This window comes from Dendrobates tinctorius, unplaced genomic scaffold (assembly GCF_039654945.1).
Source record: "Dendrobates tinctorius isolate UK_male_01 unplaced genomic scaffold, ASM3965494v1 ptg000102l, whole genome shotgun sequence".
Taxonomy (NCBI): Eukaryota; Metazoa; Chordata; class Amphibia; order Anura; family Dendrobatidae; genus Dendrobates; species Dendrobates tinctorius.
In genome coordinates this window covers 15,487,520-15,509,373 of record NW_027361770.1, presented here as the reverse complement: position 1 = coordinate 15,509,373, position 21,854 = coordinate 15,487,520, and the positions used below count along the sequence as shown (strand labels likewise).

General features: G+C 46.6%; 1 protein-coding gene across 7 annotated transcripts in view; it reads right to left on the bottom strand.

Annotated features, from left to right (window-relative positions):
* Positions 1 to 11,618, bottom strand: part of TMEM245 (transmembrane protein 245) — a 167,117-nt gene extending 155,499 nt beyond the window's left edge. For 4 of the 7 annotated variants that reach the window (XM_073587757.1, XM_073587761.1, XM_073587758.1 and 1 more), the window contains exon 1: positions 10,921 to 11,617. In XM_073587757.1, coding sequence (XP_073443858.1) covers positions 10,921 to 11,544 — 624 coding nt within the window. In that variant the 5' untranslated portion in view covers positions 11,545 to 11,617. Of the gene's footprint in view, positions 1 to 10,920 lie in introns of all 7 variants that reach the window. The other 3 variants (XM_073587763.1, XM_073587762.1, XM_073587759.1) reach the window with 2 other exon arrangements.
* Positions 11,619 to 21,854: the final 10,236 nt, after the last annotated feature.

The window sequence follows — 21,854 nt, the reverse complement described above, 5'->3', positions numbered from 1 at the left end:
ATATCCAAAATTTTACAAATATTCCTAAAAATTAGCAATTTTTGAACTTTGAATGATAATCCCTTTTAATAATACAGTCATACCACATAAAAGAGTAATTAACCCCTTTACCCCAAAGGGTGGTTTGCACGTTCATGATCGGGCCAATTTTTACAATTCTGACCACTGTCCCTTTATGAGGTAATAACTCTGGAACGCTTCAACGGATCCCGCTGATTCTGACATTGTTTTCTCGTGACATATTGTACTTCATGTTAGTGGTAAAATTTCATTCAAATAACTTGCATTTGTGAAAAACACGGAAATTTGGCAAAAATTTTGAAAATTTCGCAATTTTCCAACTTTGAATTTTTATGCCCTTAAATCACTGAGATATGGCACACAAAAAACTTGATAAGTAACATTTCCCAATCAGCACAATTTTGGAACCAAAATTTTTGTTTGTTAGGAAGTTATAAGGGTTAAAAATTGACCAGCGATTCCTCATTTTTGCAACACCATTTTATTTTTACGGACCACATCACATTTGAAGCCACTTTGCGGGATCTATATGATAGAAAATACCCAAAAGTGACACCATTCTAAAAACTGCACCCCTTAAGGTGCTCAAAACCACATTCAAGAAGTTTATTAACCCTTTAGGTGCGTCACAGGAATTTTTTGAATATTTAAAAAAAAAAATGAACATTTAACTTTTTTTCACAATAAAAATACTTCAGGTTCAATTATTTTGTACTGCAAAAATTATTGTGCAATTTCTCCTGAGTACGCTGATACCTGATATGTGGGGGGGGACCACTGTTTCGGCGCATGGCAGAGCTCAGAAGGGAAGGAGTGCCGTTTGACTTTTTCAATGCAAAATTGGCTAGAATTCAGATCGGACGCCATGTCGCGTTTGGAGAGCCCCTGATGTACCTAAACAGTGGATACCCCCCACAAATGACCCCATTTTGGAAACTAGACCCCCCAAGGAACTTATCTAGATATGTGGTGAGAACTTTGAACCCACAAGGGCTTCATAGAAGTTTATAACGTACAGCCGTACAATTAAAAAATCATATTTTTTCCACAAAAATGATCTTTTCACCCCCAATTTTTATTTTCCCAAGGGTAACAGGACCCTAAAAGTTATTGTGCAATTAGTCCTGAGTACGCTGATACCCCACATGTGAGGGTAAACCACTATTTGGGCGCATGGCAGAGCTCGGAAGGGAAGCAGCGCCATTTGACGTTTTTGGCTGGAATTGAGATCGGACACCATGTCGCGATTGGAAAACCCCTGATGTACCAAAACAGTGGAAACTCCCCACAAATGACACCATTTTGAAAACTAGACCCCCCAAGGAACTTATCTAGATGTGTGGTGAGAACTTTGAACCCCCCAGTGCTTCACAGAAGTTTATAATGCCTGGGCGTGAAAATAAAAAAATCTTATTTTTTCCACAAACATGATCTTTTAGTCACGTTTTTTTTATTTTCCCAAGGGTACCAGGAGAAATTGGACCCCAAAAGTTGTTGTCCAATTTGTCCTGACTACGCTGATACCTCATATGTGGGAGAAAACTACTGTATGGGCACACGTCGGGGCTCGGAAGGGAAGTAGTGATGTTTTGGAATGCAGACTTTGATGGAATGGTCTGCGGGTGTCATGTTGCTTTTGGAGAGACCCTGATGTACCTAAACTATTGAAACTCCCCACAAGTGACCCCATTTTGGAAACTAGACCCCCCACAGAACTTATCTAGATGTGTGGTGAGCACTTTGAACCCCCAAGTGATTCACAGAAGTTTATAACGCCCGGGCGAGAAAATAAAAAAATCATTTTTTCCACAAAAATGATTTTTTACCTCCAATTTTTTATTTTCCTAAGGGTAACAGGAGAAATTGGACCCCAAAAGTTGTTTTGCAATTTGTCCTGAGTAGGCTGATACCCTATATGTGGGGGTAAAACACTGTTTGGGCGCATGGCAGAGCTTGGAAGGGAAGGAGCACCATTTGACTTTTTCAACGCAGAATTGGCTGGAATTGAGATCCGACGCTATGTTGCATTTGGAGAGCACCTGATGTGCCCAACCAGTGGAATCCCCCAATTCTAACTCCAACCCTAACCCCAACACACCCCTAACCCTCATCTCAGCCCTAACCCTAATGGGAAAATGGAAATAAATACATTTTTTCATTTTATTTTTCCCTAACTAAGGGGGTGATAACGGGGGGGGGGTTGATTTACTATTTATAGCGGGTTTTTATGTTTGGCAGCTGTCATAGGCTAAAAGACGCTTTTTATTGTAAAAATAGTTTTTGCATCACCACATATTGAGAGCTATAATTTTTCCATATTTTGACCCACCGAGTCATGTGAGGTCTTATTTTTTGCGGGACGAGTTGACGATTTTATTGGTACCATTTTCAGGCACGTGACATTTTTTGATCACTTTTTATTCTGATTTTTGGGACGCAGAATGAACAAAAACCAGCGTTTCATGAATTTCTTTTGGGGGCTGCGTTTACACCGTTCCGCGTGCGGTAAAATTGATAAAGCGCTTTTATTCTTCGGGTCAGTACGGTTACAGCGATACCTCATTTATGTCTTTTTTTTGTTTTGGCGCTTTTATGCAATGAAAACTTTTATATAAAAAATTATTTTTGCATCATTTTATTCTGCGAGCTATAACTTATTTTTTCGGTGATGACGCTGTGTGGCGGCTCGTTTTTTGCAGGACAAGATGACGTTTTCATCGGTAACATGGATATTTATATGCGTCTTTTTGATCGCGCGTTATTGCACTTTTTGTTCGGCGGTATGATAATAAATCATTATTTTTTTTATTTTTTAAGGGGTTCGCTAAAGGGGTTAACTAATGGGACAGTTTTATAGGGCAGGTCGTTACGGATGCGGCGATACCAAATATGCATACTTCTATTGTTTTTTTCTTTTTTTATTTCCAAAAAATGAATTTATTGGGGAATATTTTTTTTCTTTTCTAATTTATTTAGCGATTTTTAAAAAATTATTTTTACACTTTTCTTTTTCTACTTTATTAGGTTGTCCCAAGGGGGACATCGCTGATCTGTCACATTACAGATCACTGTGACAGATCAGCGATCTGTCACAGGCATAGACGCAGACTTCCTCATGCCTGCGCTTTGCAGGCACTGAGGAAGTCAGCTCCCTACAGGCCCCCGTCGCCATCTTGGATCCGGGGACCTGTAGGGAAAGAGACCCCCAGCAGCAGTGCTGCACATTGCGCTGCTGTGGGGGGCTCAGGGAAGCACGGAGGGAGCCCCCTCCCTGCCGATGCTTCCCTTTAACCCCCGGTACACCGCGATCGTGTGATCGCGGTGTGCAATTGGTTAACATGTCGGGGGCGGTCCGTGACCGCCCCTGACACATTGTGCCGGGTGTCAGCTGTGATAATTAGCTGACACCCGGCCGCGATCAGCGGCGCTCACCACGTGGGCACCGCTGATCGCTGTGACGTACTATCCCGTCCCTGGGAATTAAGTCCCAGGGCACATGGACGGGATAGTACGTCACATGGGACGAAGGGGTTAAATAACATTTCCCCTAGGTCTGCTTTACATCAGCACCATTTGTAAAATGTTTTATTTTAGATATAAAAATGTAGCAGAAAATTTTAATTTTTTCAAGGAAATTTACAATACTCTTTTAGGGACCTATTTAAGTAACATAGGGGGTCCTATATACTGGAAACCACCAAAAGTGATAATTAAAAAAAAAAACAGCACCCCTCCAATATATTCAAAATTGCTTGCAGGTAGCTTATTAACCCTTCAGAAATGAATGCAAAGTAGCATAACAGAAATGAAGTTTATTTTTACCATCTAAATGTTTCTAACTTCTTAACAGGCCACTGTAGCCGGCAGACATTAGGGCCATTATTTGGTCATGAATCGCCATGGAAACAGCAGGAATACACGATCAAGATCTCAGGGTGCCAATGAGAATAAGGGAGCCCCCAAAGAAAGAGAAAGCTACTGACCAAAAAATGGGATCACCACTATATGACAACACGTACTATTTTTATTGAATGTCAATCAAACCCAAAAACACATTAAAAACATTAAAAGGTCACAAAATGACACATTAAACCCAGATGGGTTACTAATATAACCCTAGCAGGCTCCAATCATCTAAGGAATAGATGGTAAGCTTACTACTGGTCCTAATTTAAAGCAACACAGCCATATCATATAAAGCACAGAAATTGTACATGTTGTTAATAGAAAGCCTCAGTAGACACATAAGAGTTATTAGACTGTTGAAAATAGAGAATCCAGCACAATAGAAATACAATGGAACCAGAATACATGTAAATGCAGCATGCTGAACCACGCACCAGCGGTTTCTATGGGGGTGAAAAAAGTGTATCTACGCCCTGAAACAGTTAGTTCAGAACTAAGTAGACAACCCCAAGAAAGTGCATGAAATGTCCACTAAGTGCCGTGGCAGTATACTGTACCCAAGATGGGAGGAGCCTGTGGACATGCCCGACGCGTGTCGCTACCGCAAGGTAGCTTCGTCAGGGGCTGAAAATTAGGTCTGAGAGACGTCATATAAATATACATAATAAAGAGCACAATAAGCGGCAGCTGTGGTTAATACCTGTGCGGTCACGTATGCAAAAGAGGCGGGCAAAAACTGAGGGACGTTCTCAAACGTCACTTCCGGCGGAAGAAGGTCATACCGGGGGCAGTGACTAGAATCGGCTAGTGCGCCTGTGCAGATACACATAGAGATGGGCGGGAGCGGATCGCTCCATCAAAGCCCTACATATGCAGAGGAGGTGGAAACTAAGGGACGTTCTCAAACGTCACTTCCGGCGGAAGAAGGTCATGCCAGAGGCAGTGACCAGAATCGGCCAATGCGCTTGCGCAAATACACATAGAGAGGGGCGGGAGCAAATCGCTCCATCAAAGCCCTGCATATTCTCACGATCATCACTTTCTGCGAAAGAAGGTCCTTTCGGAACCAGCGACCAGAATCGACCAATGCGCCTGCGCAGATATGGTTCTCATATTAAATGATAATAATATGCTATTGCGCATGTGTCCTGACATGAATAACGAATTCTGATTAACGAAACGTCGTATAGACTGTCAATACAGTTCATATCTTATCACATACCATATTTGGGTTAGGTAGTGGTATCAATAAATAGAGTCACGGTACAATAGAAAGTAGGCACATCTGATTTAATCAACTAACCGCTAGCAATCCCATGCGCAAAGATTATAAAACAGTCATATAAACATATAGACTCCAATTATAAAAGGCTGCCCCTCACACAGGGTCGGGGGCAGATCACTCCATCAAAACCCTATATATGCTCACAATCATCGCATTCTTGCGGAGGAAGGTCCTTTTGGAACCAACAACCAGAATCGACCAATGCGTCTGCACAAAAAAGGTTCTCATATTAGATGGAAATAGTATACTGTTACGCATGTGTCCTAACATGGACTGCGGACTGAGATTAACCAAACGTCACAAAGAGTGTCAACACAGTGCATATCTTATCATCACATACCATATTTGAGTTAGGTAGTGGTATTAGTAAACGAAGTCACGGTGCCATAAGAAATGGGCACATTAGGTTTAGTCAACTAGCCGCTCACAATCATAAACGGCCCATGTGTAAAAATTGTAAAACAGTCATAGACATATAGACACCAATCATAGAAAGCAACCCTTCACACCAGTATAAGATGTAAAGCAATACATAAATATAACCAGAGAATGGTGTGCCAGAGGAAAGAAGTCCTAAGACGCATGTTTCCATAAAAGCATATCAGCTTTATTGGACTGAGAATAGTACAGTCATTATTGACATACCCAGTCAACCCTGAGAGGTATATAGGAGTGGTAAAGTCAATGATATAACAGACATAAGGACAACGTCCACAGGCCCCACCTCAAAGAGCGCATAAAGATGCAACATGCTACTACCACCACCCAGTTTTTCAACCCCAAAGGAATTAGACCCTTCGACTGCCGGAGTCACAAATATGTCATATGAGCACCAGAACTTTGACAATTATAAATGATAAGTTATAAAAACTAAGCCTAAGTCTAAAGATAGAAGTGTCGGTCCACAGGCTCCACCCAGAACTAGATTAGATGAGAATACAAAATGACTCACAAAAAAAAAAAAAAAAAACAAAACTGTGAGGATGGACTTAATAGTTAAAGAGACACAAATACAGAATCGAAAAAAAAATATATATACAACAGTCATATGACATATTTGTGACTCCGGCAGTCGAAGGGTTGACTGGGTATGTCAATAATGACTGTACTATTCTCAGTCCAATAAAGCTGATATGCTTTTATGGAAACATGCGTCTTAGGACTTCCTTCCTCTGGCACACCATTCTCTGGTTATATTTATGTATTGCTTTACATCTTATACTGGTGTGAAGGGTTGCTTTCTATGATTGGTGTCTATATGTCTATGACTGTTTTACAATTTTTACACATGGGCCGTTTAGGATTGTGAGCGGCTAGTTGACTAAACCTAATGTGCCCATTTCTTATGGCACCGTGACTTCGTTTACTAATACCACTACCTAACTCAAATATGGTATGTGATGATAAGATATGCACTGTGTTGACACTCTTTGTGACGTTTGGTTAATCTCAGTCCGCAGTCCATGTTAGGACACATGCGTAACAGTATACTATTTCCATCTAATATGAGAACCTTTTTTGTGCAGACGCATTGGTCGATTCTGGTTGTTGGTTCCAAAAGGACCTTCCTCCGCAAGAATGCGATGATTGTGAGCATATATAGGGTTTTGATGGAGTGATCTGCCCCCGACCCTGTGTGAGGGGCAGCCTTTTATAATTGGAGTCTAAATGTTTATATGACTGTTTTATAATCTTTGCGCATGGGATTGCTAGCGGTTAGTTGATTAAATCAGATGTGCCTACTTTCTATTGTACCGTGACTCTATTTATTGATACCACTACCTAACCCAAATATGGTATGTGATAAGATATGAACTGTATTGACAGTCTATACGACGTTTCGTTAATCAGAATTCGTTATTCATGTCAGGACACATGCGCAATAGCATATTATTATCATTTAATATGAGAACCATATCTGCGCAGGCGCATTGGTCGATTCTGGTCGCTGGTTCCGAAAGGACCTTCTTTCGCAGAAAGTGATGATCGTGAGCATATGCAGGGCTTTGATGGAGCGATTTGCTCCCGCCCCTCTCTGTGTATTTGCGCAAGCACATTGGCCGATTCTGGTCACTGCCTCTGGCATGACCTTCTTCCGCCGGAAGTGACGTTTGAGAACGTCCCTTAGTTTCCACCTCCTCTGCATATGTAGGGCTTTGATGGAGCGATCCGCTCCCGCCCATCTCTATGTGTATCTGCACAGGCGCACTAGCCGATTCTAGTCACTGCCCCCGGTATGACCTTCTTCCGCCGGAAGTGACGTTTGAGAACGTCCCTCAGTTTTTGCCCTCCTCTTTTGCATACGTGACCGCACAGGTATTAACCGCAGCTGCCGCTTATTGTGCTCTTTATTATGTATATTTATATGACGTCTCTCAGACCTAATTTTCAGCCCCTGACGAAGCTACCTTGCGGTAGCGACACGCGTCGGGCACGTCCACAGGCTCCTCCCATCTTGGGTACAGTATACTGTCACGGCACTTAGTGCACATTTCATGCACTTTCTTGGGGTTGTCTACTTAGTTCTGAACTAACTGTTTCAGGGCGTAGATACACTTTTTTCACCCCCATAGGAACCGCTGGTGCGTGGTTCAGCATGCTGCATTTACATGTATTCTGGTTCCATTGTATTTCTATTGTGCTGGATTCTCTATTTTCAACAGTCTAATAACTCTTATGTGTCTACTGAGGCTTTCTATTAACAACATGTACAATTTCTGTGCTTTATATCATATGGCTGTGTTGCTTTAAATTAGGACCAGTAGTAAGCTTACCATCTATTCCTTAGATGATTGGAGCCTGTTAGGGTTATATTAGTAACCCATCTGGGTTTAATGTGTCATTTTGTGACCTTTTAATGTTTTTAATGTGTTTTTGGGTTTGATTGACATAAAATAAAAATAGTACGTGTTGTCATATAGTGGTGATCCCATTTTTTGGTCAGTAGCTTTCTCTTTCTTTGTGTATTATGTCTTTATACTGACTATTGGTGTATCCCTATTATATATTATTGGTGGTGCCCTCCTCACTTCTTGCTATTTTAATAAGGGAGCCCCCACAATCTGTTAACCATCTAGATCTTGTAGTCATTATTGACATCAGCATTTAAGGGGTTTAACGACTATAATCGGTACCAACACTGATCGTTGCTGATGCAGCAAATTGTCAGCTATAGTGTACAGATGACAGCTGCTGAATTGTCACCTGTATGGGAATGCTAGTCTCTTGTATCACAGGTCAGTAAAAAGATGCATTGGCGATCACCAAGGGGTTAATCAACATGTTTGCTCCTGTAAAATAACACTTAGGCCACATTCAGTATTGTGCATCAGTATTCAAGTCAGAACCAGGAGTGACTGAAAACTACAGAAGTGGTGACGTGTTTCTATTATACGTTTCCTCTTATTATTCCACTCCTGGTTTTGGCTTACACATAGGAGCCAAATACACATGTACTTACACTCACCTCTGGTGCCAGCACTCTCTCCCCCAGAGCTCATGTGACATGGTTGTCACGAAATTCCCACAGCCAATCAGCATCGGCTTTACTCTCCCCTTCTACTGATGTATCAGATATCAAAAGAAAGCAAGTAGCCAGCTGAAGCTCTGACTTCCTATTGATATCCAAAGGCGGGGAAAGTGAAGCCAACGCTGATTGGCCACAGGTATCATGTGATAACTGTCAACAACTGCGATCCCAGAAACAGAAATGGCACTGTCAGTGAGCTATTTCACAGGGGCAAACATGCTGATTAAGAAAGGGTTGTACTACTAGTGGACAAGCCTTTTAATACAAATATCCCTCTAAAGCACAGTAAAATTGTCTTTTAAGCATTTGTGCATCACTATTCCATCATTTTGTAGCATGAGCGAATTTGTACCAGGAAGAGGGAAGGGCACATAACACAACACTCTTAGTACTTGCTTATGACTGTTATATATCACCTGTACCTTGCTATCATTCTCTGTGATAAATCTGTGTCGATATGTATCGCTTACATGCATCCATGGATGCCGGAGGTGCAAGAGCCCTCCCTAGGGCAACACGTCCCGTCCATGGATGCCGGAGGTGCAAGAGCCCTCCCTAGGGCAACACGTCCCGTCCATGGATGCCGGAGGTGCAAGAGCCCTCCCTAGGGCAACACGTCCCGTCCATGGATGCCGGAGGTGCAAGAGCCCTCCCTAGGGCAACACGTCCCGTCCATGGATGCCGGAGGTGCAAGAGCCCTCCCTAGGGCAACACGTCCCGTCCATGGATGCCGGAGGTTCAAGAGCCCTCCCTAGGGCAACACGTCCCGTCCATGGATGCCGGAGGTGGAAGAGCCCTCCCTAGGGCAACACGTCCCGTCCATGGATGCCGGAGGTGTAAAACTCCTCCCTAGGGCAACACGTCCCGTCCATGGATGCCGGAGGTGCAAGAGCCCTCCCTAGGGCAACACGTCCCGTCCATGGATGCCGGAGGTGCAAGAGCCCTCCCTAGGGCAACACGTCCCGTCCATGGATGCCGGAGGTGCAAGAGCCCTCCCTAGGGCAACACGTCCCGTCCATGGATGCCGGAGGTGCAAGAGCCCTCCCTAGGGCAACACGTCCCGTCCATGGATGCCGGAGGTACAAGAGCCCTCCCTAGGGCAACACGTCCCGTCCATGGATGCCGGAGGTGCAAGAGCCCTCCCTAGGGCAACACGTCCCGTCCATGGATGCCGGAGGTGCAAGAGCCCTCCCTAGGGCAACACGTCCCGTCCATGGATGCCGGAGGTACAAGAGCCCTCCCTAGGGCAACACGTCCCGTCCATGGATGCCGGAGGTGGAAGAGCCCTCCCTAGGGCAACACGTCCCGTCCATGGATGCCGGAGGTGCAAGAGCCCTCCCTAGGGCAACACATCCCGTCCATGGATGCCGGAGGTGTAAAACTCCTCCCTAGGGCAACACGTCCCGTCCATGGATGCCGGAGGTGCAAGAGCCCTCCCTAGGGCAACACGTCCCGTCCATGGATGCCGGAGGTGCAAGAGCCCTCCCTAGGGCAACACGTCCCGTCCATGGATGCCGGAGGTGCAAGAGCCCTCCCTAGGGCAACACGTCCCGTCCATGGATGCCGGAGGTGCAAGAGCCCTCCCTAGGGCAACACGTCCCGTCCATGGATGCCGGAGGTGCAAGAGCCCTCCCTAGGGCAACACGTCCCGTCCATGGATGCCGGAGGTGCAAGAGCCCTCCCTAGGGCAACACGTCCCGTCCATGGATGCCGGAGGTGCAAGAGCCCTCCCTAGGGCAACACGTCCCGTCCATGGATGCCAGAGGTGCAAGAGCCCTCCCTAGGGCAACACGTCCCGTCCATGGATGCTGGAGGTGTAAAACTCCTCCCTAGGGAAACATGTCCCATCCATGGATGCAGGAGGTGTTCATCACTCCCTATGGTAACATCACATCCATTAGAAGAGGCATTGCTCTATCCCCTGCAGTCCCTGACTACATCTTTCATATGGCAGCCTATTCTCTGCCAAACCTAATGCTCTGCACATCATCTCCAGGATCATTAGTAAACCCATCACGAAGATAGAGTGTAACTGTTGCTCATAACAACCAGTGTGAGAATTGAGTAAAGAAGTCCTTCGGCCTGGTTGGTCACTACAGTTAACACCTTCGGTTCCCCATGCCCCCGCTCTGTATGTAGCCTGACAGTACAATGTGGTGGCACATGTGCCCCTCCTCACCCACAGTGAGCTGAAGTAGTCCAGAGCCCCGCAGATCAGGCCGCACACATCAGCCAGCAGCTGCCGCACCCCGAGGTAGCTTCCGGCCAGGTACAGCAGGTAGAGCAGGGGCGCCCCGGCCAGCACAGGGACCAGCACCCGCAGCCTGCGCGCCACCAACTCCCCCAGGGCCTCCAGGCTGTGGTTGACGAAGCTGACGGGCAGCAGCAGAGTTGCCAAGACGATCGGAGAGCCCTGGCGCTGGAGGCGGCACAGCCAGCCACGGCACACTCCTGTCAGCGAGTGCTTGAAGGGGTGCAGGAAGGTGCCGCACAAGGCGGCCCACAGCAGCGGCCGCAGGAAGGCCTCCAGGATGAAGTAGACGAGCACCGCCGCCCCGCAGCAGCCGGCAGCGAACAGCAGCGCTCCGGTGTTGTAGAAAGCCTGCTTGATATTCCGATCAAAGCGGAGCGGCAGCCCGGAAGGCAGCTGGAGTACAGCGGGCGGGCTGCGGGAGGAAGTCTGTGCGGGGTGCATGGCCGCTGTGGGGGTATCGCTCGGCTGGAGAGGGGTGCCAGCCCGGGAGTCATGTCCGGGGCTACAGGGTAGAGTGGAACCACGACAATAAGCCTCGTTCTCTGCCATGGCTCAGGTCGTCCGCCCCGGCCCGACTCACTGGTACGGGTCTGGTGCGCCACTCCCACCAGAGACCGAGCAAGGCCCCGCCCACAAGAGCTGCTCACGTGATAAAGCGCGGGAAACTTGTCCGTGTCTACACGTCCTGCATCTAATAGACCTGTAGTGATGGGAAATCGAGTCCATTAGGGTGATTAGATCACTGAAAAGATTAGTTGCTTTAGTTCAGTATTTCTCTGGATTCTGCTGAGAAGAGATTGATCAGTTTTAGTTCGTCACACAGAAGCTGTGGCTCCAAGGGTGAGTAGTTCATAATGAACTAATCTCTGTCAGGATGGTGAACTAGATGAACTAGTTCACTCTGAAGATTAGTTCATTTTGAACTACTCACTCACGAACTGTTAGGAACGGCGGAACGCACTAAATAAAGTGCGTTCGCCGCTCGGGGTCCACCGTGCAGTAGATGTTACACCGCTGCTAGGTAATGGCAGACAAGCAATATGGCGGTATAATGCACACGGGTTAGACTTCACCCGAAGTGCGCAGAGCGGGCTCTGTTCACACACAGAGGTGCCGCAACATAAACATACAAAAACGCTGAGCCTGTTAGTAGCACAGGCCTAAGGTAAATGCACACACGGTATCAGGTCACAGGAGCAGGACCCAAGGCAGAGGAGCTGCGTCCGTCTAGACCTACCGTGCGTGCGGCATCGCTACTGCGGATGCCAAGGAGGACTGCTACTGCAGCACGGCATAGGGCACTGCCGCAGGACGACACCGCTACAAAGCAGGCGCTATGTCGGACGCTAGCGTAGAGGTGCGGTGTGCACAGTGGCCTAAGGCTTGCCACAGACTGGCGCAGACTACTGAACTAATTCCCTATCCACATGCGTAATATCAGAGGGAAGGGGTTTCTTAATAAGTCAGTCACCAGAATCATACATCCGTCACCATTCACACATAGCAAGTATAGTCTATACTAGCGCATGGCCGACCGGTCATGAGCGCTTTTTATAGCCATGCGTGACCTTCCAGATCTCCGAGATGGACCAATGAGATCTGGAGCAGGACCTGGGCACATGACTCCCGATCTCCAATGGGAGATCGTCTCATGAGCATGCCCAGTATGAGCACAGAGGAACTTAGTCTCTGGAGTGGTCTGCTGCAAAATAATCTCTGCAGTAGATAGCAGGAGACTGCAGAATGTGAGGCTCTGGATTCCTTCAGAGCAGACGCAGAAACCTGACGCCTAACATTACCCCCCCTCCTAGGGCCCCCTCCCCTCTGAGCCTTCCAATCCACCACCTTGTGCCCATCAGAGGCATAGCCCTCAGACTTGTCCAAAGGTATGTCTGATGTCCCGGTAGGTGACACAGAAAACCGGGACACGTGGAAGGTATCAGAGGCGACAAGATCGCCAGGTTTAAGAAGGGAGACGTGGGAGACAACGGGAGCGGCAAAACCTCCCGGAGCATAAGTTGAAGTGGAACGCCGCGGTGTGTCAGCAGACGTCTCCACTCTCTGATTAAGTAGGCTAACCCGAGCACATGAGGCGCATGCCTGAATATATGTTTTAATGTCCCGAGCCCTGTGCGGCCACCAATAAGACCCTGCCAGGAGTTTTGTGGTCTGCATGTAGCCACAGTGACCACCCGCCCTGGACGCGTGTGCCCACGCAAGAACCTTCGGCCGAAGGCAAAGGGGGACAAAGGTCTCGCCCAGTGGCACAGAGTTTGGCCATTGCAGGGCCCCGTTATCCTGGGGAACAGCGTGTTGACAAAGATAACCGCAAATGGAGTTTTGTGCCGGACGCACCTCGAGAACGGCGCGAGACACCTCCATGGGCTCTGGGAGTGGAGTCTCTGGCTCGGATGGTTTCAGAGGCTCAAAAAAGTTGGGAGCCGAGGTAACCTTCCATTTGGATTGAGCACGCTCCAGGCCGCGCTCCGAAAAACAGAGATCAATGCGGGTGGAAATGGCTATCAGCTCTTCTAAACTTGCAGGAACCTCTCTGGTAGATAGAGCATCCTTAACATGCACTACCAAACCTCTCCAAAACACAGGGATGAGGGCTTTGCCAGACCACTCCAGCTCGCAAGCCAGTGTCCGAAAACGAACGGCATACTGACTAACCGAGAGGGATCCCAGAGTCAAAGCAAGTAGCTGAAGAGAGGTGTCATGCGTGACCCGTGGTCCCAGGAAGACCTGCTTAATAGCTGTTAAAAACTTGGCAGCGGTCCGAACCTCTGGGTCACCACGCTCCCATAGTGGCGTAGCCCACTCCAACACCTTGCCCGACAGAAGGGAAACAACCCCAGCTTGGCCCGTACCGTAGGGAATCGCGCAGCCAGTAACTCCAGCTGGATAGAGCACTGGCTGACGAAACCCCTACAGGAGGCGCCATCGCCAGAAAACTTAAAGGGCAACGGGAGGCGGGTAACTGTCGGCGCGTGGGAGGACGTGGACATACGTGAAACCACGTCTGCGATTGCCTGTACAGCAGCTTCAGTGGATTTCGCAGCTGAGATAGCACTCAAGAGTAGCCAACCGGCCTCCAGCTGCTGAATATACTGTAATAGTTGCTGCTGTTCTGCCATCACTAGCCAGACCCTGGCGCTAGTATAATGTTAGGAACGGCGGAACGCACTAAATAAAAATAATAAAGTGCATTCACCACTCGGGGTCCACCGTGCAGTAGATGTTACACTGCTGCTAGGTAATGACAGACAAGCAATATGGCGGTATAATGCGCACGGGTTAGACTTCACCCGAAGTGCGCAAAGCGGGCTCTGTTCACACACAGAGGCGCAGCAACATAAACACAAAAACACTGAGCCTGTTAGTATCACAGGCCTCAGGTAAATGCACACACTGTATCAGGTCACAGTAGCAGGACCTAAGACAGAGGAGCTGCGTCCGTCTAGACCTACCGTGCGTGCGGCGTCGCTACTGCGAGCGCCAAGAAGGGCTGAAACTGCAGCACGGCGTAGGACACTGCCGCAGGACGACACAGCTGCAAAGCAGGCGCAATGTCGGACGCTAGAGCAGAGGTGCGGTGTGCACAGTGGCCTAAGGCTTGCAACTGACTGGCGCTGACTGCTAAACTAATTCCCTATCCACATGCGTAATATCAGAGGGAAGGGGTTTCTTAAGTCAGTCACCAGAATCATACATCCGTCACCATTCACACATAGCAAGTATAGTCTATACTAGCGCATGGGCGAACGGTCATGCACGCTTTTTATAGCCGTGCGGGACCTTCCAGATCTCCGAGATGGACCAAGGAGATCTGGAGCAGGACCTGGGCACATGACTCCCGATCTCCAATGGGAGATCGTCTCATGAGCATGCCCAGTATGAGCACAGAGGAACTTAGTCTCTGGAGCAGTCTGCTGCAAAGTAATCTCTGCAGTAGATAGACAGCAGGAGACCGCAGAATGTAAGGCTCTGGATTCCTGCAGAGCAGACGCAGAAACCAGATGCCTAACACGAACTACCCATCACTATAGACCAGCTGGCTCTATAGTTATACCACTGCCTGAGGAGAAATCCCAGCACACTGCTCTATAGTAATAACAGTGCTTGAGGAAAAATCGCCAGCACATGGCTCTATAGTAATGACAGTGCCTGAGGAGAAATCGCCAGCACATGGCTCTATAGTAATAGCAGTGCCTGAGGAGAATTCACCAGCACACTGCTCTATAGTAATAACAGTGCCCGAGGACAATTCGCCAGCACCCTGCTCTATAGTAATAACTGTGCCTGAGGAGAAATCGCCAGCACATGGCTCTATAGTAATGACAGTGCCTGAAGAGAAATCACCAGCACACTGCTCTATAGTAATGACAGTGCCTGAGGAGAAATCCCAGCACACTGCTCTATGGTAATGACAGTGCCTGAGGAGAAATCGCCAGCACACTGCTCTATAGTAATAACAGTCCCTGAGGAGAATTTGCCAGCACACGGCTCTATAGTAATAACTGCCTGAGCAGAATTCACCAGCACACTGCTCTATAGTAATAGCAGTGCCCGATGAGAATTCGCCAGCACACTGCTCTATAGTTATACCACTGCCTGAGGAGAAATCCCAGGACACTGCTCTATAGTAATAACTGTGCCTGAGGAGAAATCGCCAGCACATGGCTCTATAGTAATGACAGTGCCTGAGGAGAAATTGCCAGCACATGGCTCTATAGTAATAGCAGTGCCTGAGGAGAAATCGCCAGCACACTGCTCTATAGTAATGACAGTGCATGAGGAGAAATACCAGCACACTGCTCTATAGTAATGACAGTGCCTGAGGAGAAATCGCCAGCACACTGCTCTATAGTAATGGCAGTGCCTGAGGAGAAATCACCAGCACACTGCTCTATAATAATAGCAGTGCCTGAGGAGAAACCGCCAGCACACTGCTCTATAGTAATGACAGTGCCTGAGGAAAAATCCCAGCACACTGCTCTATAGTAATGACAGTGCCTGAGGAGAAATCGCCAGCACACTGCTCTACAGTAATAACAGTCCATGAGGAGAATTCACCAGCACACTGCTCTATATCGTAATAACAGTGCCTGAGGAGAAATCATCAGCACACTATAGTAATAACAGTGCCTGAGGAGAATTTGCCAGCACACGGCTCTATAGTAATAGCAGTGCCCGAGGACAATTCGCCAGCACACTGCTCTATAGTTATACCACAGCCTGAGGAGAAATCGCCAACACATGGCTCTATAGTAATGACAGTGCCTGAGGAGAAATCGCCAGCATATGGCTCTATAGTAATAGCAGTGCCTGAGGAGAATTCACCAGCACACTGCTCTATAGTAATAGCAGTGCCCGAGGACAATTCGCCAGCACACTGCTCTATAGTAATAACTGTGCCTGAGGAGAAATCACCAGCACACTGCTCTATAGTAATAGCAGTGCCTGATGAGATATCGCCAGCACACTGCTCTATAGTAATGACAGTGCCTGAGGAGAATTCACCAGCACACTGCTCTATATCATAATAACAGTGCCTGAGGAGAAATCATCAGCACACTGCTCTATAGTAATAACAGTGCCTGAGGAGAATTTGCCAGCACACGTCTCTATAGTAATAACTGCCTGAGGAGAATTCACCAGCACACTGCTCTATAGTAATAGCAGTGCCCGAGGAGAATTCGCCAGCGCACTGCTCTATAGTTACACCACTGCCTGAGGAGAAATCCCAGCACATTGCTCTATAGTAATAACTGTGCCTGAGGAGAAATCGCCAGCACATGGCTCTATAGTAATGACAGTGCCTGAGGAGAAATCACCAGCACACTGCTCTATAATAATAGCAGTGCCTGAGGAGAAATCACCAGCACACTGCTCTATAGTAATGACAGTGCCTGAAAAATCCCAGCACATTGCTCTATAGTAATGACAGTGCCTGAGGAGAAATCGCCAGCACACTGCTCTATATCGTAATAACAGTGCCTGAGGAGAAATCATCACCACACTATAGTAATAACAGTGCCTGAGGAGAATTTGCCAGCACACGGCTCTATAGTAATAACTGCCTGAGGAGAATTCACCAGCACACTGCTCTATAGTAATGACAGTGCCTGAGGAGAAATCCCAGCACATTGCTCTATAGTAATGACAGTGCCTGAGGAGAAATCGCCAGCACCCTGCTCTACAGTAATAACAGTCCCTGAGGAGAATTCACCAGCACACTGCTCTATATCGTAATAACAGTTGCCTGAGGAGAACTCATCAGCACACTATAGTAATAACAGTGCCTGAGGAGAATTTGCCAGCACACTGCTCTAAAGTAATGACAGTGCCTGAGGAGAACTCACCAGCACACTGCTCTATAGTAATGACAGTGCCTGAGGAGAAATCGCCAGCACACTGCTCTATAGTAATAGCAGTGCCTGAGGAGAATTTGCCAGCACACGGCTCTATAGTAATAACTGCCTGAGGAGAATTCACCAGCACACTGCTCTATAGTAATAGCAGTGCCCGAGGAGAATTCGCCAGCACACTGCTCTATAGTTATACCACAGCCTGAGGAGAAATCGCCAACACATGGCTCTATAGTAATGACAGTGCCTGAGGAGAAATCGCCAGCACATGGCTCTATAGTAATAGCAGTGCCTGAGGAGAATTCACCAGCACACTGCTCTATAGTAATAGCAGTGCCCGAGGACAATTCGCCAGCACACTGCTCTATAGTAATAACTGTGCCTGAGGAGAAATCGCCAGCACATGGCTCTATAGTAATGACAGTGCCTGAAGAGAAATCACCAGCTCATGGCTCTATAGTAATAGCAGTGCCTGATAAGATATCGCCAGCACACTGCTCTATAGTAATGACAGTGCCTGAGGAGAATTCACCAGCACACTGCTCTATATCATAATAACAGTGCCTGAGGAGAAATCATCAGCACACTGCTCTATAGTAATAACAGTGCCTGAGGAGAATTTGCCAGCACACGTCTCTATAGTAATAACTGCCTGAGGAGAATTCACCAGCACACTGCTCTATAGTAATAGCAGTGCCCGAGGAGAATTCGCCAGCACACTGCTCTATAGTTATACCACAGCCTGAGGAGAAATCGCCAACACATGGCTCTATAGTAATGACAGTGCCTGAGGAGAAATCGCCAGCACATGGCTCTATAGTAATAGCAGTGCCTGAGGAGAATTCACCAGCACACTGCTCTATAGTAATAGCAGTGCCCGAGGACAATTCGCCAGCACACTGCTCTATAGTAATAACTGTGCCTGAGGAGAAATCGCCAGCACATGGCTCTATAGTAATGACAGTGCCTGAAGAGAAATCACCAGCACATGGCTCTATAGTAATAGCAGTGCCTGATGAGATATCGCCAGCACACTGCTCTATAGTAATGACAGTGCCTGAGGAGAATTCACCAGCACACTGCTCTATATCATAATAACAGTGCCTGAGGAGAAATCATCAGCACACTGCTCTATAGTAATAACAGTGCCTGAGGAGAATTTGCCAGCACACGTCTCTATAGTAATAACTGCCTGAGGAGAATTCACCAGCACACTGCTCTATAGTAATAGCAGTGCCCGAGGAGAATTCGCCAGCACACTGCTCTATAGTTACACCACTGCCTGAGGAGAAATCCCAGCACATTGCTCTATAGTAATAACTGTGCCTGAGGAGAAATCGCCAGCACATGGCTCTATAGTAATGACAGTGCCTGAGGAGAAATCACCAGCACACTGCTCTATAATAATAGCAGTGCCTGAGGAGAAATCACCAGCACACTGCTCTATAGTAATGACAGTGCCTGAAAAATCCCAGCACATTGCTCTATAATAATGACAGTGCCTGAGGAGAAATCGCCTGCACACTGCTCTATATCGTAATAACAGTGCCTGAGGAGAAATCGCCTGCACACTGCTCTATATCGTAATAACAGTGCCTGAGGAGAAATCATCAGCACACTATAGTAATAACAGTGCCTGAGGAGAATTTGCCAGCACACGGCTCTATAGTAATAACTGCCTGAGGAGAATTCACCAGCACACTGCTCTATAGTAATGACAGTGCCTGAGGAGAAATCCCAGCACTTTGCTCTATAGTAATGACAGTGCCTGAGGAAAAATCGCCAGCACCCTGCTCTACAGTAATAACAGTCCCTGAGGAGAATTCACCAGCACACTGCTCTATATCGTAATAACAGTTGCCTGAGGAGAAATCATCAGCACACTATAGTAATAACAGTGCCTGAGGAGAATTTGCCAGCACACTGCTCTAAAGTAATGACAGTGCCTGAGGAGAATTCACCAGCACACTGCTCTATAGTAATGACAGTGCCTGAGGAGAAATCGCCAGCACACTGCTCTATAGTAATAGCAGTGCCTGAGGAGAATTTGCCAGCACACTGCTCTATAGTTATACCACTGCCTGAGGAGAAATCACTAGCACACTGCTCTATAGTAATAAGTGTGCCTGAGGAGAAATCATCAGCACATGGCTCTATAGTAATGACAGTGGCTGAGCAGAATTCACCAGCACACTGCTCTATAGTAAAGACAGTGCTTGAGGAGGAATCGCCAGCACACTGCTCTATAGTAATGACAGTGCCTGAGGAGGAATCGCCAGCATACCGCTCTATAGTAATAGCAGTGCCTGAGGAGAATTCACCAGCACACTGCTCTATAGTAATAACAGTGCCTGAGGAGAAATCACCAACACACTGCTTTATAGTAATAACAGTGCCTGACGAGAATTCACCAGCACACTGCTCTATAGTAATAGCAGTGGCTGAGGAGAATTCGCCAGCACACTGCTCTATAGATAGTTAGGTCCTTATATATTTGGACAGAGACAACATTTTTCTAATTTTGGTTCTAGACATTACCACAATGAATTTTAAACGAAACAATTCAGATGCAGTTGAAGTTCAGACTTTCAGTTTTCATTTGAGGTATCCACATTAAAATTGTATGAAGGGTTTAGGAGTTTCAGCTCCTTAACATGTGCCACCCTGTTTTTAAAGGGACCAAAAGTAATTGGACAATTGACTCCAAGGCTATTTCACAAACAGGTGTGGGCAATCCCTTCGTTATGTCATTCTCAATTAAGCAGATAAAAGGCCTGGAGTTGATTTGAGGTGTGGTGCTTGCATTTGGAAGGTTTTGCTGTGAAGGAAACATGCGGTCAAAGGAGCTCTCCATGCAAGTGAAACAAGCCATCCTTAAGCTGCAAAAACAGAAAAAACCCATCCGAGAAATTGTTACAACATTAGGAGTGGCAAAATCTATAGTTTGGTACATTCTGAGAAAGATAGAAAGCACTGGTGAACTCATCAATGCAAAAAGACCTGGGCGCCCACGGAAGACAACAGTGGTGGATGATTGCAGAATAGTCTCCATGGTGAAGAGAAACCCCTTCACAACAGCCAACCAAGTGAACAACACTCTCCAGGAGGTAGGCGTATCAATTTCCAAATCTACCATAAAGAGAAGACTGCATGAAAGTATATACAGAGGGTTCACTGCGCGGTGCAAGACACTCATAAGCATCAAGAATAAAAAGGCTAGACTGGACTTTGCTAAAAAACATCTAAAAAAGCCAGCACAGTTCTGGAAGAACATTCTTTGGACAGATGAAACCAAGATCAACCTCTACCAGAATGATGGAAAGAGAAAAATATGGTGAAGGCGTGGTACAGCTCATGATCCAAAGCATACCACATCATCTGTAAACCACAGCAGAGGTAGTTTGTTGGCTTGGGCATGCATGGCTGCCAGTGGCACTGAGTCACTAGTGTTTATTGATGATGTGACACAGGACAGAAGCAGCCGAATGAATTCTGAGGTATTCAGAGCCATACTGTGTGCTCAGATCCAGCCAAATTCAGCCAAACTGATTGGTCATCGTTTCATACTACAGATGGACAATGACCGAAAACATAAAGCCAAAGTTACCCAGGAGTTTATTAAAGCAAAGAAGTGAAATATTCTTGAATGGCCAAGTCAGTCACCTGATCTCAACCCAATTGAGCATGCATTTCACTTGTTAAAGACTAAACTTCAGGCAGAAAGGCCCACAAACAAACAGCAACTGAAAACCACCGCAGTGAAGGCCTGGCAGAGCATCAAAAAGGAGGAAACACAGCGTCTGGTGATGTCCATGAGTTCAAGACTTCAGGCAGTCATTGCCAACAAAGGGTTTTCAACCAAGTACTAGAAATGAACATTTTATTTACAATTATTTAATCTGTCCAATTACTTTTGGTCCCTTTAAAAACAGGGTAGCACATGTTAAGGAGCTGAAACTCCTGAACCCTTCATCCAATTTTAATGTGGATACCCTTAAATGAAAACTGAAAGTCTGAACTTCAACTGCATCTGAATTGTTTTGTTTAAAATTCATTGTTGTAATGTCCAGAACCAAAATTAAAAAAATGTTGTCTCTGTCCAAATATATATGGACCTAACTGTAAGTGCTCAGCGTAGAGTGCATGAAAAATGTGCTTTTTTAATTTTCATGGCTTAACGTTATAAACTTCTGTGAAGCACCTGGGGGTTCAAGGTGCTCAATGCACATCTAGATCAGTTCCCTAAGGGGTCTAGTTTCAAAAATGGTGTCACCTTTTTAAGCACATCACGGGCTCTCCAAACGCGACATTGCGACTGCTAATTATGCCAGCAAATTTTACATTCAAAAAGTGAAATGGCACTCATTCCCTTCCGAGACCTGCCGTGTGCCTAAACAGTAGATTTCCCCCACATATGGGGTATTGGCATGCTCAGGAGAAATTGCACAACAAAATGTATGGTCCATTTTCTCGTGTTATCCTTGCAAA